Consider the following 17,883-nt stretch of genomic DNA (forward strand, 5'->3'; position numbering starts at 1 on the left):
CATGTCTGAATCTGTTTACTTTTTTAGCCCATCTGTGGTCAAGAGGAAGAAGAGCTGCTTCCTGGCTTTTTAGATTTCTTTTCCCTTTATGGATTAACCATTCAAATCAGATATATAAAAATTCAAGTCCTATAATCCAAATCAGAGAAAGTACAATCAGAAGGCAAATAAGAAAATAGCTGTGAGTTTACATAGGGGGTGTGCTGTAAAAGGAGGGGATGTCATTTCCACTTTTGGAATGGAACTGTAAACAGAAAACATGGCAATCTAGGAATTCTGTGGAACTGAGGGCATGTAGAACCAATACACAGACTCAGTATGAAAACATAGGCTTAGCTAGTGTGTGTCTTATGATAAATCTAATGATATTCTTCTTTTAAGAAAAGCATTTTATCTTTTTTCCCCCTTTTTTGTTTTTAAAGGGAAGAATCATAGGATCCTGCTACTGATACCCATGTTTAATGTTCACATACTGACACAAGCGACGAGACAAAGAATGGCCTCTTCATTGCTGCAATAACTTCAGTAGGAATTCTGGCCACCTGATGACTCTTCCTTGAGCTCAGGAGGCCTGTTTGGACTCTAAGCCCTGGGATCTGTCCAGTCAAAGAAACTTGGTGTCTCTGGAGGAAGACTTTCCCTTTGGGTTCTGACCCACACATACCTAGCGCTGGGCCTGGTGGAGATGGACATGCTTTATAGATAAGCACAGAGCCGTTCTAGTTGCCAGGGATTTGAGTTACTAAGGAAAAGCAGCTCCTTTTTCCCTTCTTCTGTGTGAGCTAAAAGGAGACAGGCACAAGGTGAATAGCAGGTAATATCTGCCCTTTGCACTATTTATCTGCCACCCACTATGTCATTTTCCTGAACCTCATATTACTTAATCATTAGCCACCTAAGAACAAATTATCCCCCCAAAGCTACACCATAGTCTACTCACTCCCACTGCAACCCTGGCTACTCTCCTTTGGCTATGTATGAGCTCTAGAATTCCTATTCTATAGTAAGCAAGTAGTCTACATTTTGGACCTTTCTCATACTCTCCCTACTCAGACCTGGATTTCCCCAGAGGATCCATTTATTCACACCCTGACACATGGGTTCTAGAGGGGGAGCTAGAATAGTGATTTCTCCCTACAGTTATTTTCAGTTGGTCAGTCCAGCTTTTATGAACAATAGCTGTGTCAGGCACTGTGCCCAGTCCTGGGAAAACAAAAAGAGTTGTAAAAGACAGTCACTGCCTCAAGGAGCTTACCATCTAATAGGGAAGACAATATGCAAACAAATACATACAAAGCAAGCTATAGACAGCACAAATAGGAAATAATTAACAAAAGGAAGACACTGGAAATAAGAGGGATTGGGCAAGCTTCCTGTAGGAGGTGGAATTTTCCTTGGGCCCTAAAGGGAAACCAGGGAGGTCAGCCAAAGTTTTATCACTGAATCAAAAAGTACACTTAGAGGAATAAAGATATAAGAAGACTGGAAACAGAGGAGTGGTTTTTGGCTTTGAATGTCAACAAGAACATTTTGTATTTTTTTCCTAGAGGCAATAGGAAGCCATCTGAGTTAGAAAAGAGGAGTGACATGATCATACCAACACTTTAGTGGCTCAATGGAAGGTAGATTGGAGGGCAGAGAGACTTGAGGCAGGTTGACCCCACCAGTAGGTTATTGTCGTAATCCAGGCACAAGGCAATAAGATTATGTACTAATGTGCAGAGGACTGCTGGTCAACCTCTTCTCCTTTGCCATCTACTAAATAAAAATTTTCTATCCTATTCAAATCATGGTGGTTATTATATATTGCCTTCTAGGTCAATCTCTCTCCTTTCTCATGGAGTTCAGCACCAAGGCTCATTGTCTTCTCTCCAATTCCTCATTTTCCTTAAATTAAATCCTTAAATCTCATAAACTGTTCATTTCAGCCATACCCAGGACTATGGGTACATTCTAGTTTTCATCATTACTCAGAGGTGTTCTATTTCTTTCATCAAAAATTATGACCTTCTTGAATCTGGGTTTAACCTATTTATTATTTCTCTTTTCCTTATGTCTCACAACCTTCTAAATGTATTCTCTGCTCTCACTCTAAACTCTAATCCCTCTACCCCTGTACATCCTCATCCTTGCTCTGCATTTTCCTCTCTCCCTATTTCAATTCTATAATTATAATCTCCACACTGTCATTAACTCTAGAATGCTCTGCCCTCATTTTTTTACCGGCCATTCCTTGATGAACTCCATTCTTAGATGACTAACTCCTGTCCTCCACTTCTGTGCCTCTGATGCTGGAGCCAAATTGCCCACTCTGCTAACTAGGTACATATACCATTATGTCATTACACTGGGACTCCCCATTGCAGCAAGGCAATCTTTTTATTCCTTGCTTCTTGATTCCCATTTCATTCCCCATAGAAACTATTCCAAATTTCTTCTCAATCCTCCCATATGCCCTCTGCCCCTTCCTCCCTTAAGCTGAGGGTCTTCTTTATTGGGAAAATTGAAGCCATTCACTATGAGCTTCCCCTTCATTTTCTGAGGTGGTGGCCTTTTTCCTAGCCAAGACCAACTTCTTTCCATGTGCCCTTGATCTCATTCTGGTCCTTCCTCTCTTCTCCAGAAAATTGCCTCCTCAAAGACCCTCTTTTGAATGGTCTACCTTTCCCTCTCTTCAGGTTCCTCCTTATGACTTTAAACATTCCCAAGTCAATCCAAATTTAAAAACCTTCACTGGAGGGACAGGTAGGTGGCATAATGGATAGAGCACTAGGCCTATAGTTAGCTTAATCTTCCTGAATTCAAACTGGCCTCAGACACACATTAGCTGTGTGTGAGCCTGGGCAAGTCACTTTACCCGTTTGCCTCATAACCCGCCCCCCCCCCCCCCTTATTGGACCCTACCATCTCCTCAAACTATGGTCTTTTCTCAAACTCCTAGAAAAAGCTATGTTCCTGTACTTCCTTATCTATTACTTACTTCTCAATCACTTGCAATCTAGCTTCTGACCTTATTCAAATGAAAGTTCTCTCTCCATATTTATCTTACCTTACCCTCCCCTCCCTCACCTGTAATTCCTACTTTCTTAATAGAGAATTCTAACCTGAAGGGTAGAATATATTCACACTTTTTGATTTTTTTTTGGCTTCCTCTAAGACTTATGTAGAGGGGCAAGGGTAAAAGAGAAAAAGCGAACTGAAATGACATTCACTTGTAATAGATCACTGTTTATATGCAGCAGTCAGGGTTGATGAGAGTTGCTAAGCTATCCTTAAAAAAAAAAACACTGAAAAAAGAGCTGTTGTGAGAGGAATTGGCCATTGGTCTGTAAAGTAACTTGTACTTTTGCTGGGAAAGCTATTTGCACTTATGCTTTACTTAATTTCTTTTCATTTACTTAAAAAAGTTTTTTTGAAGCTTTTTTTTAAAAAGTCACTTTCTACCATTGCCTCCCACTCCATCTTTCCTGCTTTCTCTCTTGAAACAAGTATAGTCAAGCAAAACAAATCAGCACACTGGACATGTATGAAAACAAAAAGCCTCACTCATTCCCCACAGCTGGTGTCCCTCTTGCTCCCTGGCTTGCCCCATTTCTCCCTCTTTCTAGTTATACTTAAACATCTATTTTTTGATTTCTGCTAAGATGGAGAGGTACCATACCTATTTCTCAAACATTTCTAATCTGAGCTCTGTTCTCTTTAGTAACCAAAATGAATCTTTTCAGTGTTATTAATTTCTTAATTGCCAAATCTTGTGAATTATTTCAATCCTCATATACTTCTAGATCTCCCTGGAATACCTGACATTACAGAACATCTTCTCTTCTTGCATACTTCTTTTTTCAGTTTTCAGGACCTCCTGGATGCCCTCCTGTCTTTCTGTTTCTTCTCACTTTCCTTTGCTGATTCACATCCCTGTCATAATAGCTCACTGTGGGTATACCACAAGGCTCTGGCCTTAGGCTCTCTTCTCTTACTTGGTGACAGATGAGTTTCTTCTCTATACTCTTTCTGAGGCCCCTGAGCTCTGGTCGTGCATCTTCAGTTGTCTACTGGCCATTTCTAACTGGATGATTTCTGAGCACCTTAAGTTCAATACATGTAATCATGACTAATTCATGCATCTTAACCAGGTCTATTAACTGGTCTATTTGCTGTTCCCTGTATAACACCACACCCCTCCTTTCCAGACATCTGTGTCTTGCATGCCTAGAGGGTTTGATTCTTGGATTTCCAGTTCCCTTATAAGTCCAGCTCCATTGCCACTGGGCCCAACTTTTCCTGAATTCAGACCTATCTCATATTACTTTGTTTATGCTTTATTTTCAAGACTATGTGGCCATGTTTCCTGTGATAAAATGTCATCAAGTTGGATAATGTATGTACAGTGCTTTACAAACCTTAAAGTGCTATGGAAGTAATAGCTATTAGCCAATGTTGTTATTAATGCAGACTTCTTAAGGGCACATATCTCTCCTAGCTAGAACTAAGTAAACTTTTAGTTAATGAATGCTGCTTGATTGATTCTCTACTCTTTCAGGTCCCCAAATTGTAGCGGTGGTCTAAGCATCCTAGAAATAGTGCCCCTTGGCCAGGCTGTTGGATTGGACTTTTCCAATCTAAGACTCCTTTTTTTTCATCACCTAATTAGCCAGGTAAAAACATTAGAATAAGAATATAAGGGGCTGGGGGAGGAGAAGATGGAGGAAACACTAAGACAACACTAGGGGAAAGCAGCTAATGATAAGAAAGGCCAATGGTCTGCCTCAGTATGTTAAATCTGTAGGCCAAGGCACTGGAAAGCAGGATCACTCAGCTTACCTTTTTTGTGCTGAAGCCACCTGTTTTCCAAATAATACTGGAAACAACTTTCAAACTCTTTTGGGGTATAATTATGAACTTGGATGGGAATAAAGGGGTCTAGGTCATCAAAACCTTCCTGGAAATAAAAAAATAACAAAATGATATTAGTTATATGATACTCCACCAAGGAGGAAATGAATATTTACTCCTGGGGACCAACTTTTGTTGAGATGTAAACAAAAGTTGATTAAAGGGGAACTAGGGTCTGAGACAGAATGAGGGTCTGAGACAGAATGAATGAGTAAAGAGGCAACTCAACTGAAACACAGGATCATAGGCTTTAGAATAGGAAGGGAACTCTGCAGATCACTTTATGAGAGATGACACTTTTTACCCAAAATGAAGGAGTAGCTTTTATTTACCTTTCCTAGCAAATCTTGGGGCAGATAAGCAGCTCTTGGTTTGAAAAGAGAGCCAGTCTGGCTCAGACTCACCACAATAGCGCCTCCATGCTGAAATAAAGAAGGAAAGAGATCAACTGTTTTGCTCTACGGGAGAAAATATATCTTAGTTACCAGCTAATGCCCCTGACTTCCCATAATGCCTTGTAGCGACACACTCTGGAACAATCCCTGGGATGGGCAGTGGTTCCAGGTTCTAGTTTTACTCCTGAGTTACTGTAGTATCTTGTACAGATTACAGAGAGAATGGGACAAGAAGCGAGAACAAAGAAAGCTATCTCAGCAATGTCAGCCCAATAGTCAAGCAACTCAGGGCAGTTTAATAGGATAGAAAAAAAGAATCCAGAGGTTTGGATTTTAATTTAGAGTTTACTACTGTCTTGGCATAGTTGAATAGGATCAGGTCTGATATCATAGGATTGTAGTTATCAACAATCAAACCAAACCCTTTATTTTAGAAATGAAAAAACTGAGTAGCTCAGGGCCACAAAGCTAAGGATGATGCAAGATTTGAGCTCCACTCTAACTATCCAGTAAATCTTCGATATGCCTCTATTATGAGAACTTCCTGATCATAATAGTAGAACCAGAATATTGTTATGAATTGGGGCTATAGATTACCTGAAACATTTTTTTTAACAAGTGGTAAACTAGCTGCTTGGGATGGATTAGTAACCATCCTCTTCTAAGCCTCTGTACTCACCCAATCATTTGTCACCATTTTCTTCATATTGTGAACAAGTGTTAGCTCCTCTGGGGCAATCTGCAGATCAGGCAACAAGACAGAACATCTATTTTACTTGTTATGGATATGACTTAGAATAACTCAATTGATAACAGAAAGATTACCCATTCCATTCCTCCCCAAGAAAGTTTTTTTTTTAAAGAAACTAGCTTATAGTACCTGTGCTAAATTTGAAAAAGAATCTCAGGGCATTTCTGAGCTCCACTAGACTTTTGGAAGGACTCTGAAGAAATGCGAGAATGGGACTTGCCCACTGATGCCAACAACCAGAAATGGCATAGACTTCCTCTTTGCACATTCTCTAGACTAGTTCTTAATCTGAGGTCTATGAATTTGGATGGGAAAAATGAACTCTTCCTTTGATATAATTGGGTTTTTTTTTGTAATCCTATATCTTTATATGAATCTGAGAAAGAGGTCTATTGAAGTTTCAGGCTGCTCAATGGGGTTCATGACACAAAAAAGGTTAAGAAGCTCTGTTATGGACTTCAATTACTTAAAATAGCCATACCTTTTCTATTACTCCTAAGTATATCGATAAGAGATAGAATTCCCCTACCTTTAAACCTACTACCAAGCATAGTACCTGGCTGCAGTAAATACTAAATGAATTGGATTTAAAATTCATAGCTTTGATGCATCTTTTCTCAGATTATAAATAAAACACAGTCCTTGACTTTGCACCTTTTCCAAAACATTTTTCTGATTTCATTTTTCATGGCAAAGGTTTTTTTCTTTGACTAGTATACTTCTTGTAGTGACTTGGAGCTCACCATGTCCGGAAATATACAGGGTCTTCCAACTTCACCAATGGCCCTGAATAATCATTCACAGATTATTGGGGTAGGAAGCTACATCAAAAGATCATCAAGGGGGCAGCTGGGTAGCTCAGTGGATTGAGAGCAAGGCCTAGAGCCAGGAGGTCCTCGGTTCAAATCTGGCCTCAGATACTTCCCAGCTGTGTGAGCCTGGGCAAGTCACTTAACCCCCACTTGCTAGCCCTTACCACTCTTAAGCCTTGGAACCAATACACAGTGTTGATTCTAAGATGGAAGATAAGGGTTTTAATTTAAAAATTAGAAGATCATCAAGACCTTGTCCCTGCTACTAGGATTAGAAGAGTGTGAGAATACTGTGTTGGAAGAATTAAGAAACAAGATTTTTCTACCAGGCTTTTATCTTCCTTTTTCAGTGTGGTCTTCCCCCAGAGAGCATTGACTCCATCCACTGCCACCAGAAGGCGGAAGGAGCCCAAAGAACTTTGCCTCTTTAGCTCTTTCATCACAATCCCGACAGCATCACTGGCACTTTTCACTCGAGTTAGGCCCTGTCAGAGACACAGAGCTGGAGTCAGAGTCAGGGTTTTCTTTTGTCATGAGAAGGAGCAAGAAACCGAATGACCTTTGTTTACCTGCTCAACTACTTCTCCAAGGGGTCTGCCCTCCTCTATGCTTTCCCGTTTGTTCCAGATGTACTTCTGTTGGATCTTGATCTGAAACAGAAAAAAGTCATTCAGGCAAGAGTGAGCTTGAGTGCAGTGGAATAATGGCTAGATCTTAGTCTCCTGTTTTTCTTGCCACTGTGACTAAAGGAAATTTGCTTAGCTAACTCTAGACAGCTTCTTGTCAATGATATGGGCATAAATAATAGTTGTTGCATAGCGGATAGAGATCTATTGCAGGAGTCAGGAGGACCTGGGTTCAAGACTGGCCTCAGACATTTCTTAGCTTTGTGACTCTGGGTAAGTCACTTAACCCCAACTGCCTAGCTCTTCTGTTTTAGAAATAATACTAAGACTATACTGATACTAAGGTAACAGTATTAAAAAAAAAGTGTAAACCCACCCTTAACAAAAAGAATTTAAATTAAGTCATTATTCTCCTTTTAGATTCCCCATAGAAGATCATAGGGAAGTTTATACATTAAGAACACATAGTGAAAAAATATATTTTAAAAAAATATCCTATACTAAATTTCTAGTGAATCTTGGTGACCTGATTCAAGAACCGCTCATTTGAGGTTTTGAAATTCTTTAGCCAAGTTGAGGCTTGTAGAGGTTGATCATAACGTTCTTTGTTATAGACCGAAGGAAGAAGATCCCGACAATTTTTCATCCAACGGTGAGCTATGAGAAAGAAAGTAAATAAGAATTTGACCAAAATGAGCTAGTGACCCAACTGCAAACAACATATCCTGCTGCTTTCATTTTGTGAAACCACTTCAGTTTCTGATTCATCAACAGTAGCAAATCTTTCCCATTAGGACTTAACTTCTTTGGTTCAATAACACCAAGCCACTTGAGAGATGAGATGATCCCTGGGTTTTTTTTGGAACTTACTGTCAAAGCCAGATTATGTGGGTGAGACTACATTGAATAAGGCTACAAAATAAATGTAGATAAGAGGGAGCATCATGAAGTTTAAAGAATCCTGGATTCTGAGGAAGAGGATCTAGAATCTAAGTTACTTATTATTAGTGCTTGTCCCTGGGAAAGTCAATACGAGATGATTGAGCAAGATAATAGCTAAGGTACCTTCTGGTTCTATGTTCTAGGTCCAGTAAGTCTAAAGGGTGGTCTGCATTTGGTGAGGGACTGATCAAGTCATGTTGTTCACTGTGGCAGAAACATGGCCCTTGCTTACCACCATGGGAAGGCTCAAAGGATGCTGAAAACCCCTCATCAAGGAACAAGGTCAGCAGCAGCAGTTTACAGGCTGGGATTCACCTTCTCAGGCACTTAGTACCAGAAGAGGGAATGCCACATTGAGAAGAATCTGGGGCTTTGAAGGACTCCAAGGGTGTTCAGCATCATATTTCCTTCATTTTTCTGCCTGTCAAACTACTCTGTCTACACCCTGGAGAAGAAACCGTTGCCTAGTGTTCTTTAGTGCCCTATTGGCAGATTAAAAGCAAAGAGTGACAGAAGAACTGAGAGCAAGACAGAGAAGAGATGTAACACTTACCATCTGGAATGTGCATTATCAACCAGTCCTGTTTTGCACAGAAATGAACCACATGGCAAAGAGTAAGAGTTTTTCCTGTGCCCTTTTCTCCAACTGAAGAACCTTCTGTCAAAGAAAATACTACACACAAGCCTCCTTCCATTAAATATAAGCAACCTCCTGCTTTTCTTGTCCCTCAGCTCAGGGGAAGCAGTCAGAAGGATACAGAGGACATATCGGATAGCAGGGTTGGCAAAATTTGTGTTTTTCAAATAGTTCAGGAGCTCTAGGCCTGGCTTCCGCACCATTAGGCAGGCTTCATTGAAGGTCTTCACCTGATGAAGAGTGGAAGAAAGAAAGAACTTCATACTTGCTCTCAGCAGACACAATGTACCAATTAAGGTAACTTAAGGGACCAAAACACAGAGCTACAATTTTATCAGTATAGTCTAAGCAACGTCTGTATTATGTTTTAAAATTGATCTGGAACATAGAAGAGAATGAGCTGAAGAGCAAAACACCTTGTAGCTAGCTAGTCCTTGAGTATTCTTATGGGAAAGGGGAGTAAGAAGGGAGAGATGGGAACAGAAGAGGGATTTAACTGATAACTAAAGCCTATAAATAATCCAGACAATAATTTTGACAAGCACTTACCACCTCTCTGTCCCAAACTATTCTCAGCACCTCTCAAAAGTAACTGTAAACCATTGAATTACTTATTACCTGGAGGCTATCTCTGTGACCAGTGGCATTCACCTGAGAGACAACAAACCTGGACTGAGGCCTTATGTTTGTGGCCAATAGAATTTTCCTTGCAAATTCACCTAGTCAATTATAAAATTGGACTTGTGCTGCTAACCTCATTGAAACTCTTCTATCCAAAACTGAAATAATAGGCTAAGTTATATAAAACTTTATGCTTTTAAGGAGAAACTGCAGTTTACTTATTTAAGACTATCAAATTGGTTTTTATTATAGTTTAAGTCATAATAAAATTTATGTAATCTAAATTCTTGTAATTGGCCAATAAACCAAAGCATTTCTACATTGAGAATGGACCCTGATGAAATTGGTTGTAGAGAAAGGACTGCTGAGAGAAACTTTGACTAAACACTTATTCCCCAAATAACATTCGATATATGACAAATTTATATTCATATTTAGGCAAAATTAGTAACATTTCTATGCCCTTGTGTAACATTTGCCTGAGAGTATCTTCAAACATTTTGTAAAATGTTTGTAAAAAACAAAACAAAACAAAACATTTACAATGTTTTGTAAAAAAAAAAAAAGCTGAAGAACTTTGTTTTGATTCCTTCTGGTTTGACATACTGAGCAGCTGTAGATTTGAATGACAAGGATGTTCAGGACCCAGAATTAGTTCTTTCATTGTATATTCCTTATTTTTAGAATAATATATCATGTAGGAAAACCAAATTGTAGCTTCTAAACTTGTTTGGTATTTCATCAATAAATTAAGAGTTTTTATTTCACTAGGAACCAGTGAAGGGGGCTAGTCACCTACCCAAATATTTATAAATTATTCAAGACAATATCTAGGAACCTAAGATGAATTCTCTCTTGGATGAGCTAATAGCCCAAATAAAAATAATGGCAACAAACATTTTTTTTTAACACTTTAAGTCTTACTCCAAGTCTATCATTCTTTCCACTATGATATGCTGTCTCTCAGAAAAGTTAACTTATAATAAATTATAAGAATGGACAGGAAAATCCCAATGTAGCTAATCTGAACATAATTTATATTTGGTTCTGTAAGTTATTATTAATTTTCCCATCATTCTTTTGTCTTTCCACAGTATACACAAGCTAGCAGGGGGCTAAATGCCTACAAAAGTCCTTTGGAGAAGTGGGGAAGGCCTATTGTGCTAAGGTGGGAAAATACAAATTTCTGAGAGTTCAAGCAGACATAGATGATGAAGAAATTTGCTTCAGGTAATACATAAAATGGCTAATGTATAAAGTTATCATGAGGTGGGAATAGCACCGGATTTAGAGTTGAAATCTGGGTCCAGGTCCTAGCTCTAATACTTTGTAACTATGGGGTGCAGGAAAGACAGTTGACTTTTGTATTAGTTTTCTTATCTGTACAATGAGTATAATGGTACATCCATTATTTATTAGACACTTGTGAGCAAAGTTTGTGAAACATCATGCACAATATAAATCAATTATTATGGTCTCTTTCCTCAGGTTCAAGTCTTGTCTTTGACTCTTTCCCCCCCTTCCCCTCCATCCCTTTGTTTCCCCAATTCCATTTCCATCTCTTCCCATCCTAATCCAGTGCCTTAAGCACCTGCATTCCAAAATGAGGGGGAAGTCCGTGTGGCAAAATAGTCTTCAATTCCTCCAGGGGAATGCTGTAATGCTGACACAGGTGCTGCTCCCCATGCTTGGCCTGGGGAGGCAAAATATGAACATTCAGAATTGGTAGCTAATGGAAAAATGGGCTATGTTTAATCAACAGATAAGTCCTCTGGAAAAGTGGAGAAGGTCTGTTGTATTTAAGTGGGAAAACACAAATTTCTGAGAATTAGAGCAGACATCTTGGACTTCATGACTAAAGATATTATAAAATGCTGGCTGCTGAGGCTAAACACAGTATATTAACTAGTGGTGGTTTGAATGATGAAGCTAGTTGCCCAGCAACACAAACTTTATACATGGGGTAGCAGAGACAATTCTTGCCATCTGAATTCTTCTGTGCTGAGTACAGAGATGTTCTAGAATCATGTGACAAGATCGTCTGCATGCTGCTGTTTCCATAGAAACCTCAGAGGAATCAGCAGAGAAAGGGACTCCAATTACTGAGGGAACTGAAAGGCACCTTAAAAGATTTTTGTTCACTTTACTTCATTTCATATTTGTAAGAAAGCCTAGAAGCATGAAAAGCATGGATTCTATAAGAGTGATATTTGGGGGGAGAGATATATTTTTTCTTCATTAACTTAATTGAAAAGAAATTTTGGGTAGAATGGGGAAGGAAAGAAGAAATGCTGTTGAATGCCAAGTTTTTCACATTTAAGCAGAGACCACATAGCTCATTTTATTTATGAGTAATATAAGGCAAGGAAGAAAGAAGAGATCAATGCTTATCCTTAACTAGAAATGTAGCACTCAGGACCACCACAGCTTTAGCTTTTATTATTATTTTTTAAAATCCTTACCTTCTGTTTTAGAATTTGATATAAGTATTGGTTCCAAGGCAGAAAAATGGCAAGGGATAGGCAATTGAGGTTGAGACTTGCCCAGGGTTACACAGCTAAGAAGTATATGAGACCACATTCGAACCCATATCCTAATCCAATGAATCATCTAGCTGCTCCCTATAGCTATAGGTTTATCAAATTTCCCTCAACAATTTTGGGTCTCACATTGATTCAAACTGATTCAAGCTTAAAAGAATTCTGTCCTGGCAGCATTATAGAAGGGAGGAAAAGGCACTGGCCCGAGGATGAGGAAACCTCAATTTTGTCCCTAGATGTCCATGTGATTCTGGGCAAGTCACAACTTTCTGCCTAGTCCTTGCCCTTCTGACTTAAGAGATATTGACAGGACAGAAGAAAAGGGTTAAAAAAAAAGCAGAGGATAAGAGTTAAAATTTTACCTCTGCAACTCATTACTTGTGAGACTTTGGACAAACTGCTTTGACTCCCCAAGACTCGGTTTCTTCATTTAGAAAACGAAGTGACTAGACTTAAGAGTTTATTTCCCCCCATTTACATGTAAAAATAAATTTTAAGCATTCATTTTTTAAAAAATTGAGTTTCAAATTCTCTCCTTCCTTCTCCTCCTCTCCCCCTCTGCCAGACAGTGAGCAATCTGATATAGATTTTACATGTGTAATCATGCAAAACATTTTTCCTTATTAGTTATTTTGTGGAAGAGATCTCAAAGAAAAAAAAAGGAGAAAGTGAAATATAGTATGTTTTGGTCTGCATTCAGACTCTATCAGTTCTTTCTCTGAAGAGAGCTGGCATTTTTTTTCTTTATAAACCCTTACCTTCCATCTTGGAGTCAATACTGTGTATTGGCTCCAAGGCAGAAGAGCGGTAAGGGCTAAGCAATGGGGGTCAAGTGACTTGCCCAGGGTCACACAGCTGGGAAGTATCTGAGGCCAGATTTGAACCTAGGACCTCCCATCTGTAGGCCTGGCTCTTAATCCACTGAGCTACCCAGCTGCCACTGAGAGCTGGCATTTTTCATCATGAATCTCTGAGATTATCTTGGATCCCTGTATTCCTGAGAATTAGGGCATTCACAGTTGTTCATCAAAAAAATATTGCTGTTACTGTGTTCTCCTGATTCTTCTCATTTTCACTTTTTATCATTTCATGTAGGTCTTTCTAGGTTTTTCTGAAATCATCCTGCTCATCACTACTTATATCACAATAGTACTTACTACAATCATATTATACAACTTATTCAACAATTCTCCAACTGATGAATATCCCTTCAATTTCTGATTCTTTACAATAACAAAAATGAGATGCAATAAATATTTTTGTACAAATAGGCCCTTTTCCCCTTTAAAAAAAATCTCTTGGGGATATAGTAGTAAACCATTGGTAGTGGCAATTAAACTGTTAATTTTTTTTTTAAACCCTTACTTTCCATCTTGGAGTCAATACAGTTTATTGGCTCCAAGGCAGAAGAGTGGTAAGGGCTAGGCAATGGGGGTCAAGTGACTTGCCCAGGGTCACATAGCCGGGAAGTGTCTGAGGCCAGATTTGAACTTAGAACCTCCCGTCTCTAGGCCTGGCTCTCAATCCACTGAGCTACCCAGCTGCCCCCTAAACTGTTAATTCTTCTAAACACCACAGTCTGTACATTGAGACTAAATCAGAAACATAAAGGTAACTTACTGGGTCATTCTCTTGTGTTCGAGAAATGGCTCTGGATTTTTCATCGGGAACCTGGGCATCCAAACTGACAGCAATGCTTTGTGATGCCCTGGTGCCCACAGGCAGAAAGCACCCTAGGTCCAGCTGCAAAGGAAATTAACCAGTTGTGACAATGTGGCCACTAAAGGTTCTTTTATGTCTGCAATGAGGCTGGGGTCAAGTGCTGTGTTGACAAAATGTCATCACGGTAAGAATTATGTTGGAAGTAAGTGAGAAAAGACACCCCTCTCCCCCTTCTTATTTTTAAGTCTTCTGTAAGTTTTCCTGAATTACTCTCACTTTGATTCATTCCAATCCATGTGCTGCCATTTCAGGCTTGAGTCTTGTACCCAAATAAGTGATCCCATTAAGAATTACTTAGGAGCACAGTATAGCCATTAAAGTCTAATTGCTGGGAATGTCCCATAATGCTCCTGCCTACAGAGATGAAAAGAGGCTACAACTATGCTATTTGGAACAGTCTAGTAATCCATAATCACCTCAATTACTAGGGGATTAGTGGAATGTCCCACACTATTTGATATTTATAATTATACTCCCTGAATTGACTTTCCTGTTAGCTGGGCTCTAGCATAAAGAATCTTTCATTAAAACCAAAAATTAGGGCAAAAATTGTACCTGAAGCACCCAGCTAAGTGAATACAAACCACTCCGCAGGAAATTCACTCTAAAACATGCTAAACACCTTAATGGAAAAGACAGAAGGTGAGAAGATTTCAGGAAGCAAATTTCAAGGAAAATATCAAAAGGAAAACTTTTTACTTGAACTTGAAAATAATAGTTACACTGAAGCAAAACACTAGTTTGAGAGTGATAGTGGATAGAATATGACAAAAAACCAAAATAAATCAAAGACACATAAGCTGATGCTTATGTCAAATGCACCCTTTTCCAATGCTTTGTATCTTTTCAGTCCATCTGTGCCCTAAACAAAGGAAGTAGAAGCTATCTGTTTATACTAGGTTATGACTTTATTTACCCAAGTAGTATTGAACCTGCAAATGAAAAGCAAGAGCCTAAAATGAAGTGGGAAATTCTAATTTTTATCTTAATTATTACAAACTTTAAAAACCAAAGCCAGTAACATAACTTGGTTTGGGGTCTTAGGGCAGAATGCAAATTCAAGCTTAGTCTCTGCATAGCTTTGGGTCATCACTTCATTTAAGCTCTAGGGAAGGAGGAAGTTAAGATACACATAAATTTCTCTTTTTTTTTTGGTCTGGATCTATAATTTCATCAGTGTGTATATTTTCATCAATGAAATACATCTTATCAGTATATGTAATACATGAAATGCCTTTCAGAGAAAAACTGCTGTATTAATGCAGATCAGTACCTATTTTGCACCCTGTAATCTAGAAATACGCTTGGGTAACATAGCCAGCATGTCTCAGAAGCAGACTCTTCTAGCTCTTCCTATTCTAAGGCAAGCTGCTTATTTCTGATTCTGTCTCTCATTTGTAATTATCCCCTCAACCTTCACCTTAGTGTGTCTGGGTCCCCAGTGCTCCTGAATACAGTATATCATTTATAACTATTGTAATCACCTAAATGAATAGGGAATTTTGAAGACAAATGAGAAAATTCTCATTTCTCATGAGATTAAAAAAAAAAAATCTTTTGCCTTCTCTTGTAAGAACCTGCATATTTATGCTATAGAAAGGGATATATTAAGTGTGATGTAGAGCTATGAAAGAAGACAATGATCTTGTCCTTGGTCTCCAGAAGCTTATAGACTAGTACACTTTGCCAACATTAACATGGATCACAGATTGAGAGTTGGGGGAAGCACTGAAAGAGGGACAAGGGGCAACTGTTTTCCTAATTGTAAAAAAATTGGAGAGTATCACAACCCATAGGCAAGTGGTCTTGATTTCAATATTTAGCAAAATTCTGTAGTATATGACTACTACTACAATTACATTTTGGTTATACATTAGAGGGATAGTTAGTGAGCAACTAACAAAGGGAAGATGTGACCACAAAAAGCCTGAATTTTTGTTTTTAAATCAAGAATAGTCCTGGCATGTTAGTTTTCTTTAAAAGGATTCATAGATGAGGGAAGGTCATACATATAAATTATCTAGATATGAGGAAAACAGTTCACAAAAGACTCTCAGACTATTCTTCTAGGGAAAATATAGTGTGGTCTAGAGAATAATAATATCAGCTAATGTTTATGTGACCTTTACTATGTGCCAGGAACAGTGCTAACCACTTTGAACTATTATCTCATTTGATCCTCACAACAACCCTGGGAGATAGGTACTGTTGTTATCCCCATCTTGTAGTCAAATAAATGGAAGCAAATAGAAATGACTGTCTGAGGCCAAATTTGAATTCAGGTCTTTCTGATTCCAGACATAGTGCTATGTCCACTACACCACCAACTACCCCCAACATGATGACAACGGTTAAGCTGACTGGGAAATGGTGGACTAGATGGATCCATATGGTCATCATTAATGATTTAGATGATAGTCTCCAGGAGCATACTTCAGGAATTTCTGATTGGCTTTGTGCTATTTATTTAACATTTTAATCAATAATGGGGAGAGAAAGGTATACAGGAGACATAAAATACTTGGGAGGAGTTTGGGATATTTGGATGACAGAGATGAATACTCTTATCTCAAATTTTTTTCTGGAAGGAGGGTATCTATGCCACAGCTTCCTATTCCACGAACCCACAACTCAGGCCAATCTAATCAGTAGTATAGCTTAGTACCCTTATAGATTAAATAAGAGTTTATGAGTGGTCATATTTATGATATTATTTCTATGGGCAAACTGTTTTTCAAGTTTCAAATAAGCAAACTTTAGTAACATAACTTATTTTATAAGTTAGAGCCTGGCCTATACTGTATTTTACCACCACCCCAACATATCTATTCCAAGATTAATAAGGACAGGTTATTTTCTTTTGAATATCTGCAAAGTATTTCAGTATGATATAAACAGATACCTAAATTTGTAGAAAAATTAAAAAATAAATAAAAATAACAAAAGTTAACATTATTTGTTTACATAATTGTAAAAACGCTAGAATCAGTAATCTTGGGCACTTGCTTACTTACATTTTAAACTGGTATCTGTATTCATCTCTGAAAACCATCAGCAGTTTTGTCTTTAGTTTCTAAGCTTGCTGAGGCTCATTTCTTTAGCTATTCACAGCATTTTGCAATGGGTACTGTGCAAATATATTGGATGCTCAAATAAAATGTGGCTGACAAGAAATCATGGAGTAACTATATTTTCTTTACTTGACTGGTTATTGAAGCAACAGCATTATTTCTCAAAATTGGCCTAAGTGGAAAAAAAACAACTAAGTGGTAGAAATACTTAGTGATATGGGAAAAAGAGATCACGGGCTAGAAAAAGCATGAACTTAAATTAAGCTTCTTTAAATGACAACATGGTATTTGAAAAAAAAAATCAGAGATTCTGAAAGGCCACAGGGTGGTGCTATTTCTACAGTAATTTCATGGCTTCATTAGTCATGCTCTTCAGCAAATCAAAGGCTAAGAAATAGTTTTTTTAAAACTTCTTACAGGTCTGTATGTGAAATATGGCATCACTCAGTTGGTTACATGTTTTCAAGGGAAATAACCAGCTTCATCTCTGTCTTTGTACAATTTCAGAACGCAGATGCTTAACAGCATTTGTGAATTAAACAGAGGACACCCAGAACCTAAGGTTTTAATCTAAATGCTAAATGTTTTTTGCTTTAATTTTGTAGGGCTAAACAGGATTTTTGCATTAAAAAAAGAATGGTTTATATAGGATCTTCTTTTAAGAAAAATCTCAATAGTGTACTCGAGAGACTAGGCAAACACAGTTCAAAACCTTGCTTCTTTTCCCCATGCAGCTTTATTCCTATGGGGGTGTTCAGGGAAGACTAGTGCCTCTTGTCTGAGGGCTTGCCAAGCCATTTTTAGGGCTGTTTGTCCATCTGCCACCCAGCTGTCACCTGCAGCTCCAAGAAGCTAGAGCATGCTCAGTGACCA

The 17,883-nt window shown here is 38.4% G+C and overlaps 1 protein-coding gene across 2 annotated transcripts in view; it reads right to left on the minus strand.

The window, feature by feature from the left end:
• Nucleotides 1-443: 443 nt before the first annotated feature.
• Nucleotides 444-17,883, minus strand: part of DAP3 (death associated protein 3) — a 64,986-nt gene continuing 47,546 nt past the window's right edge. For both annotated transcript variants that reach the window (XM_007482040.3, XM_007482039.3), the window contains exons 3-13: nt 13,838-13,960; nt 11,269-11,370; nt 9,178-9,286; nt 8,973-9,065; nt 8,004-8,134; nt 7,421-7,501; nt 7,178-7,336; nt 5,968-6,027; nt 5,226-5,315; nt 4,822-4,939; nt 444-782 (exon numbers count right to left, since the gene is read on the minus strand). In XM_007482040.3, coding sequence (XP_007482102.1) covers nt 697-782; nt 4,822-4,939; nt 5,226-5,315; nt 5,968-6,027; nt 7,178-7,336; nt 7,421-7,501; nt 8,004-8,134; nt 8,973-9,065; nt 9,178-9,286; nt 11,269-11,370; nt 13,838-13,960 — 1,152 coding nt within the window. In that variant the 3' untranslated portion in view covers nt 444-696. The remainder of the gene's footprint in view (nt 783-4,821; nt 4,940-5,225; nt 5,316-5,967; nt 6,028-7,177; nt 7,337-7,420; nt 7,502-8,003; nt 8,135-8,972; nt 9,066-9,177; nt 9,287-11,268; nt 11,371-13,837; nt 13,961-17,883) is intronic.

This window comes from Monodelphis domestica, chromosome 2, assembly GCF_027887165.1.
Source record: "Monodelphis domestica isolate mMonDom1 chromosome 2, mMonDom1.pri, whole genome shotgun sequence".
Lineage (NCBI taxonomy): Eukaryota > Metazoa > Chordata > Mammalia > Didelphimorphia > Didelphidae > Monodelphis > Monodelphis domestica.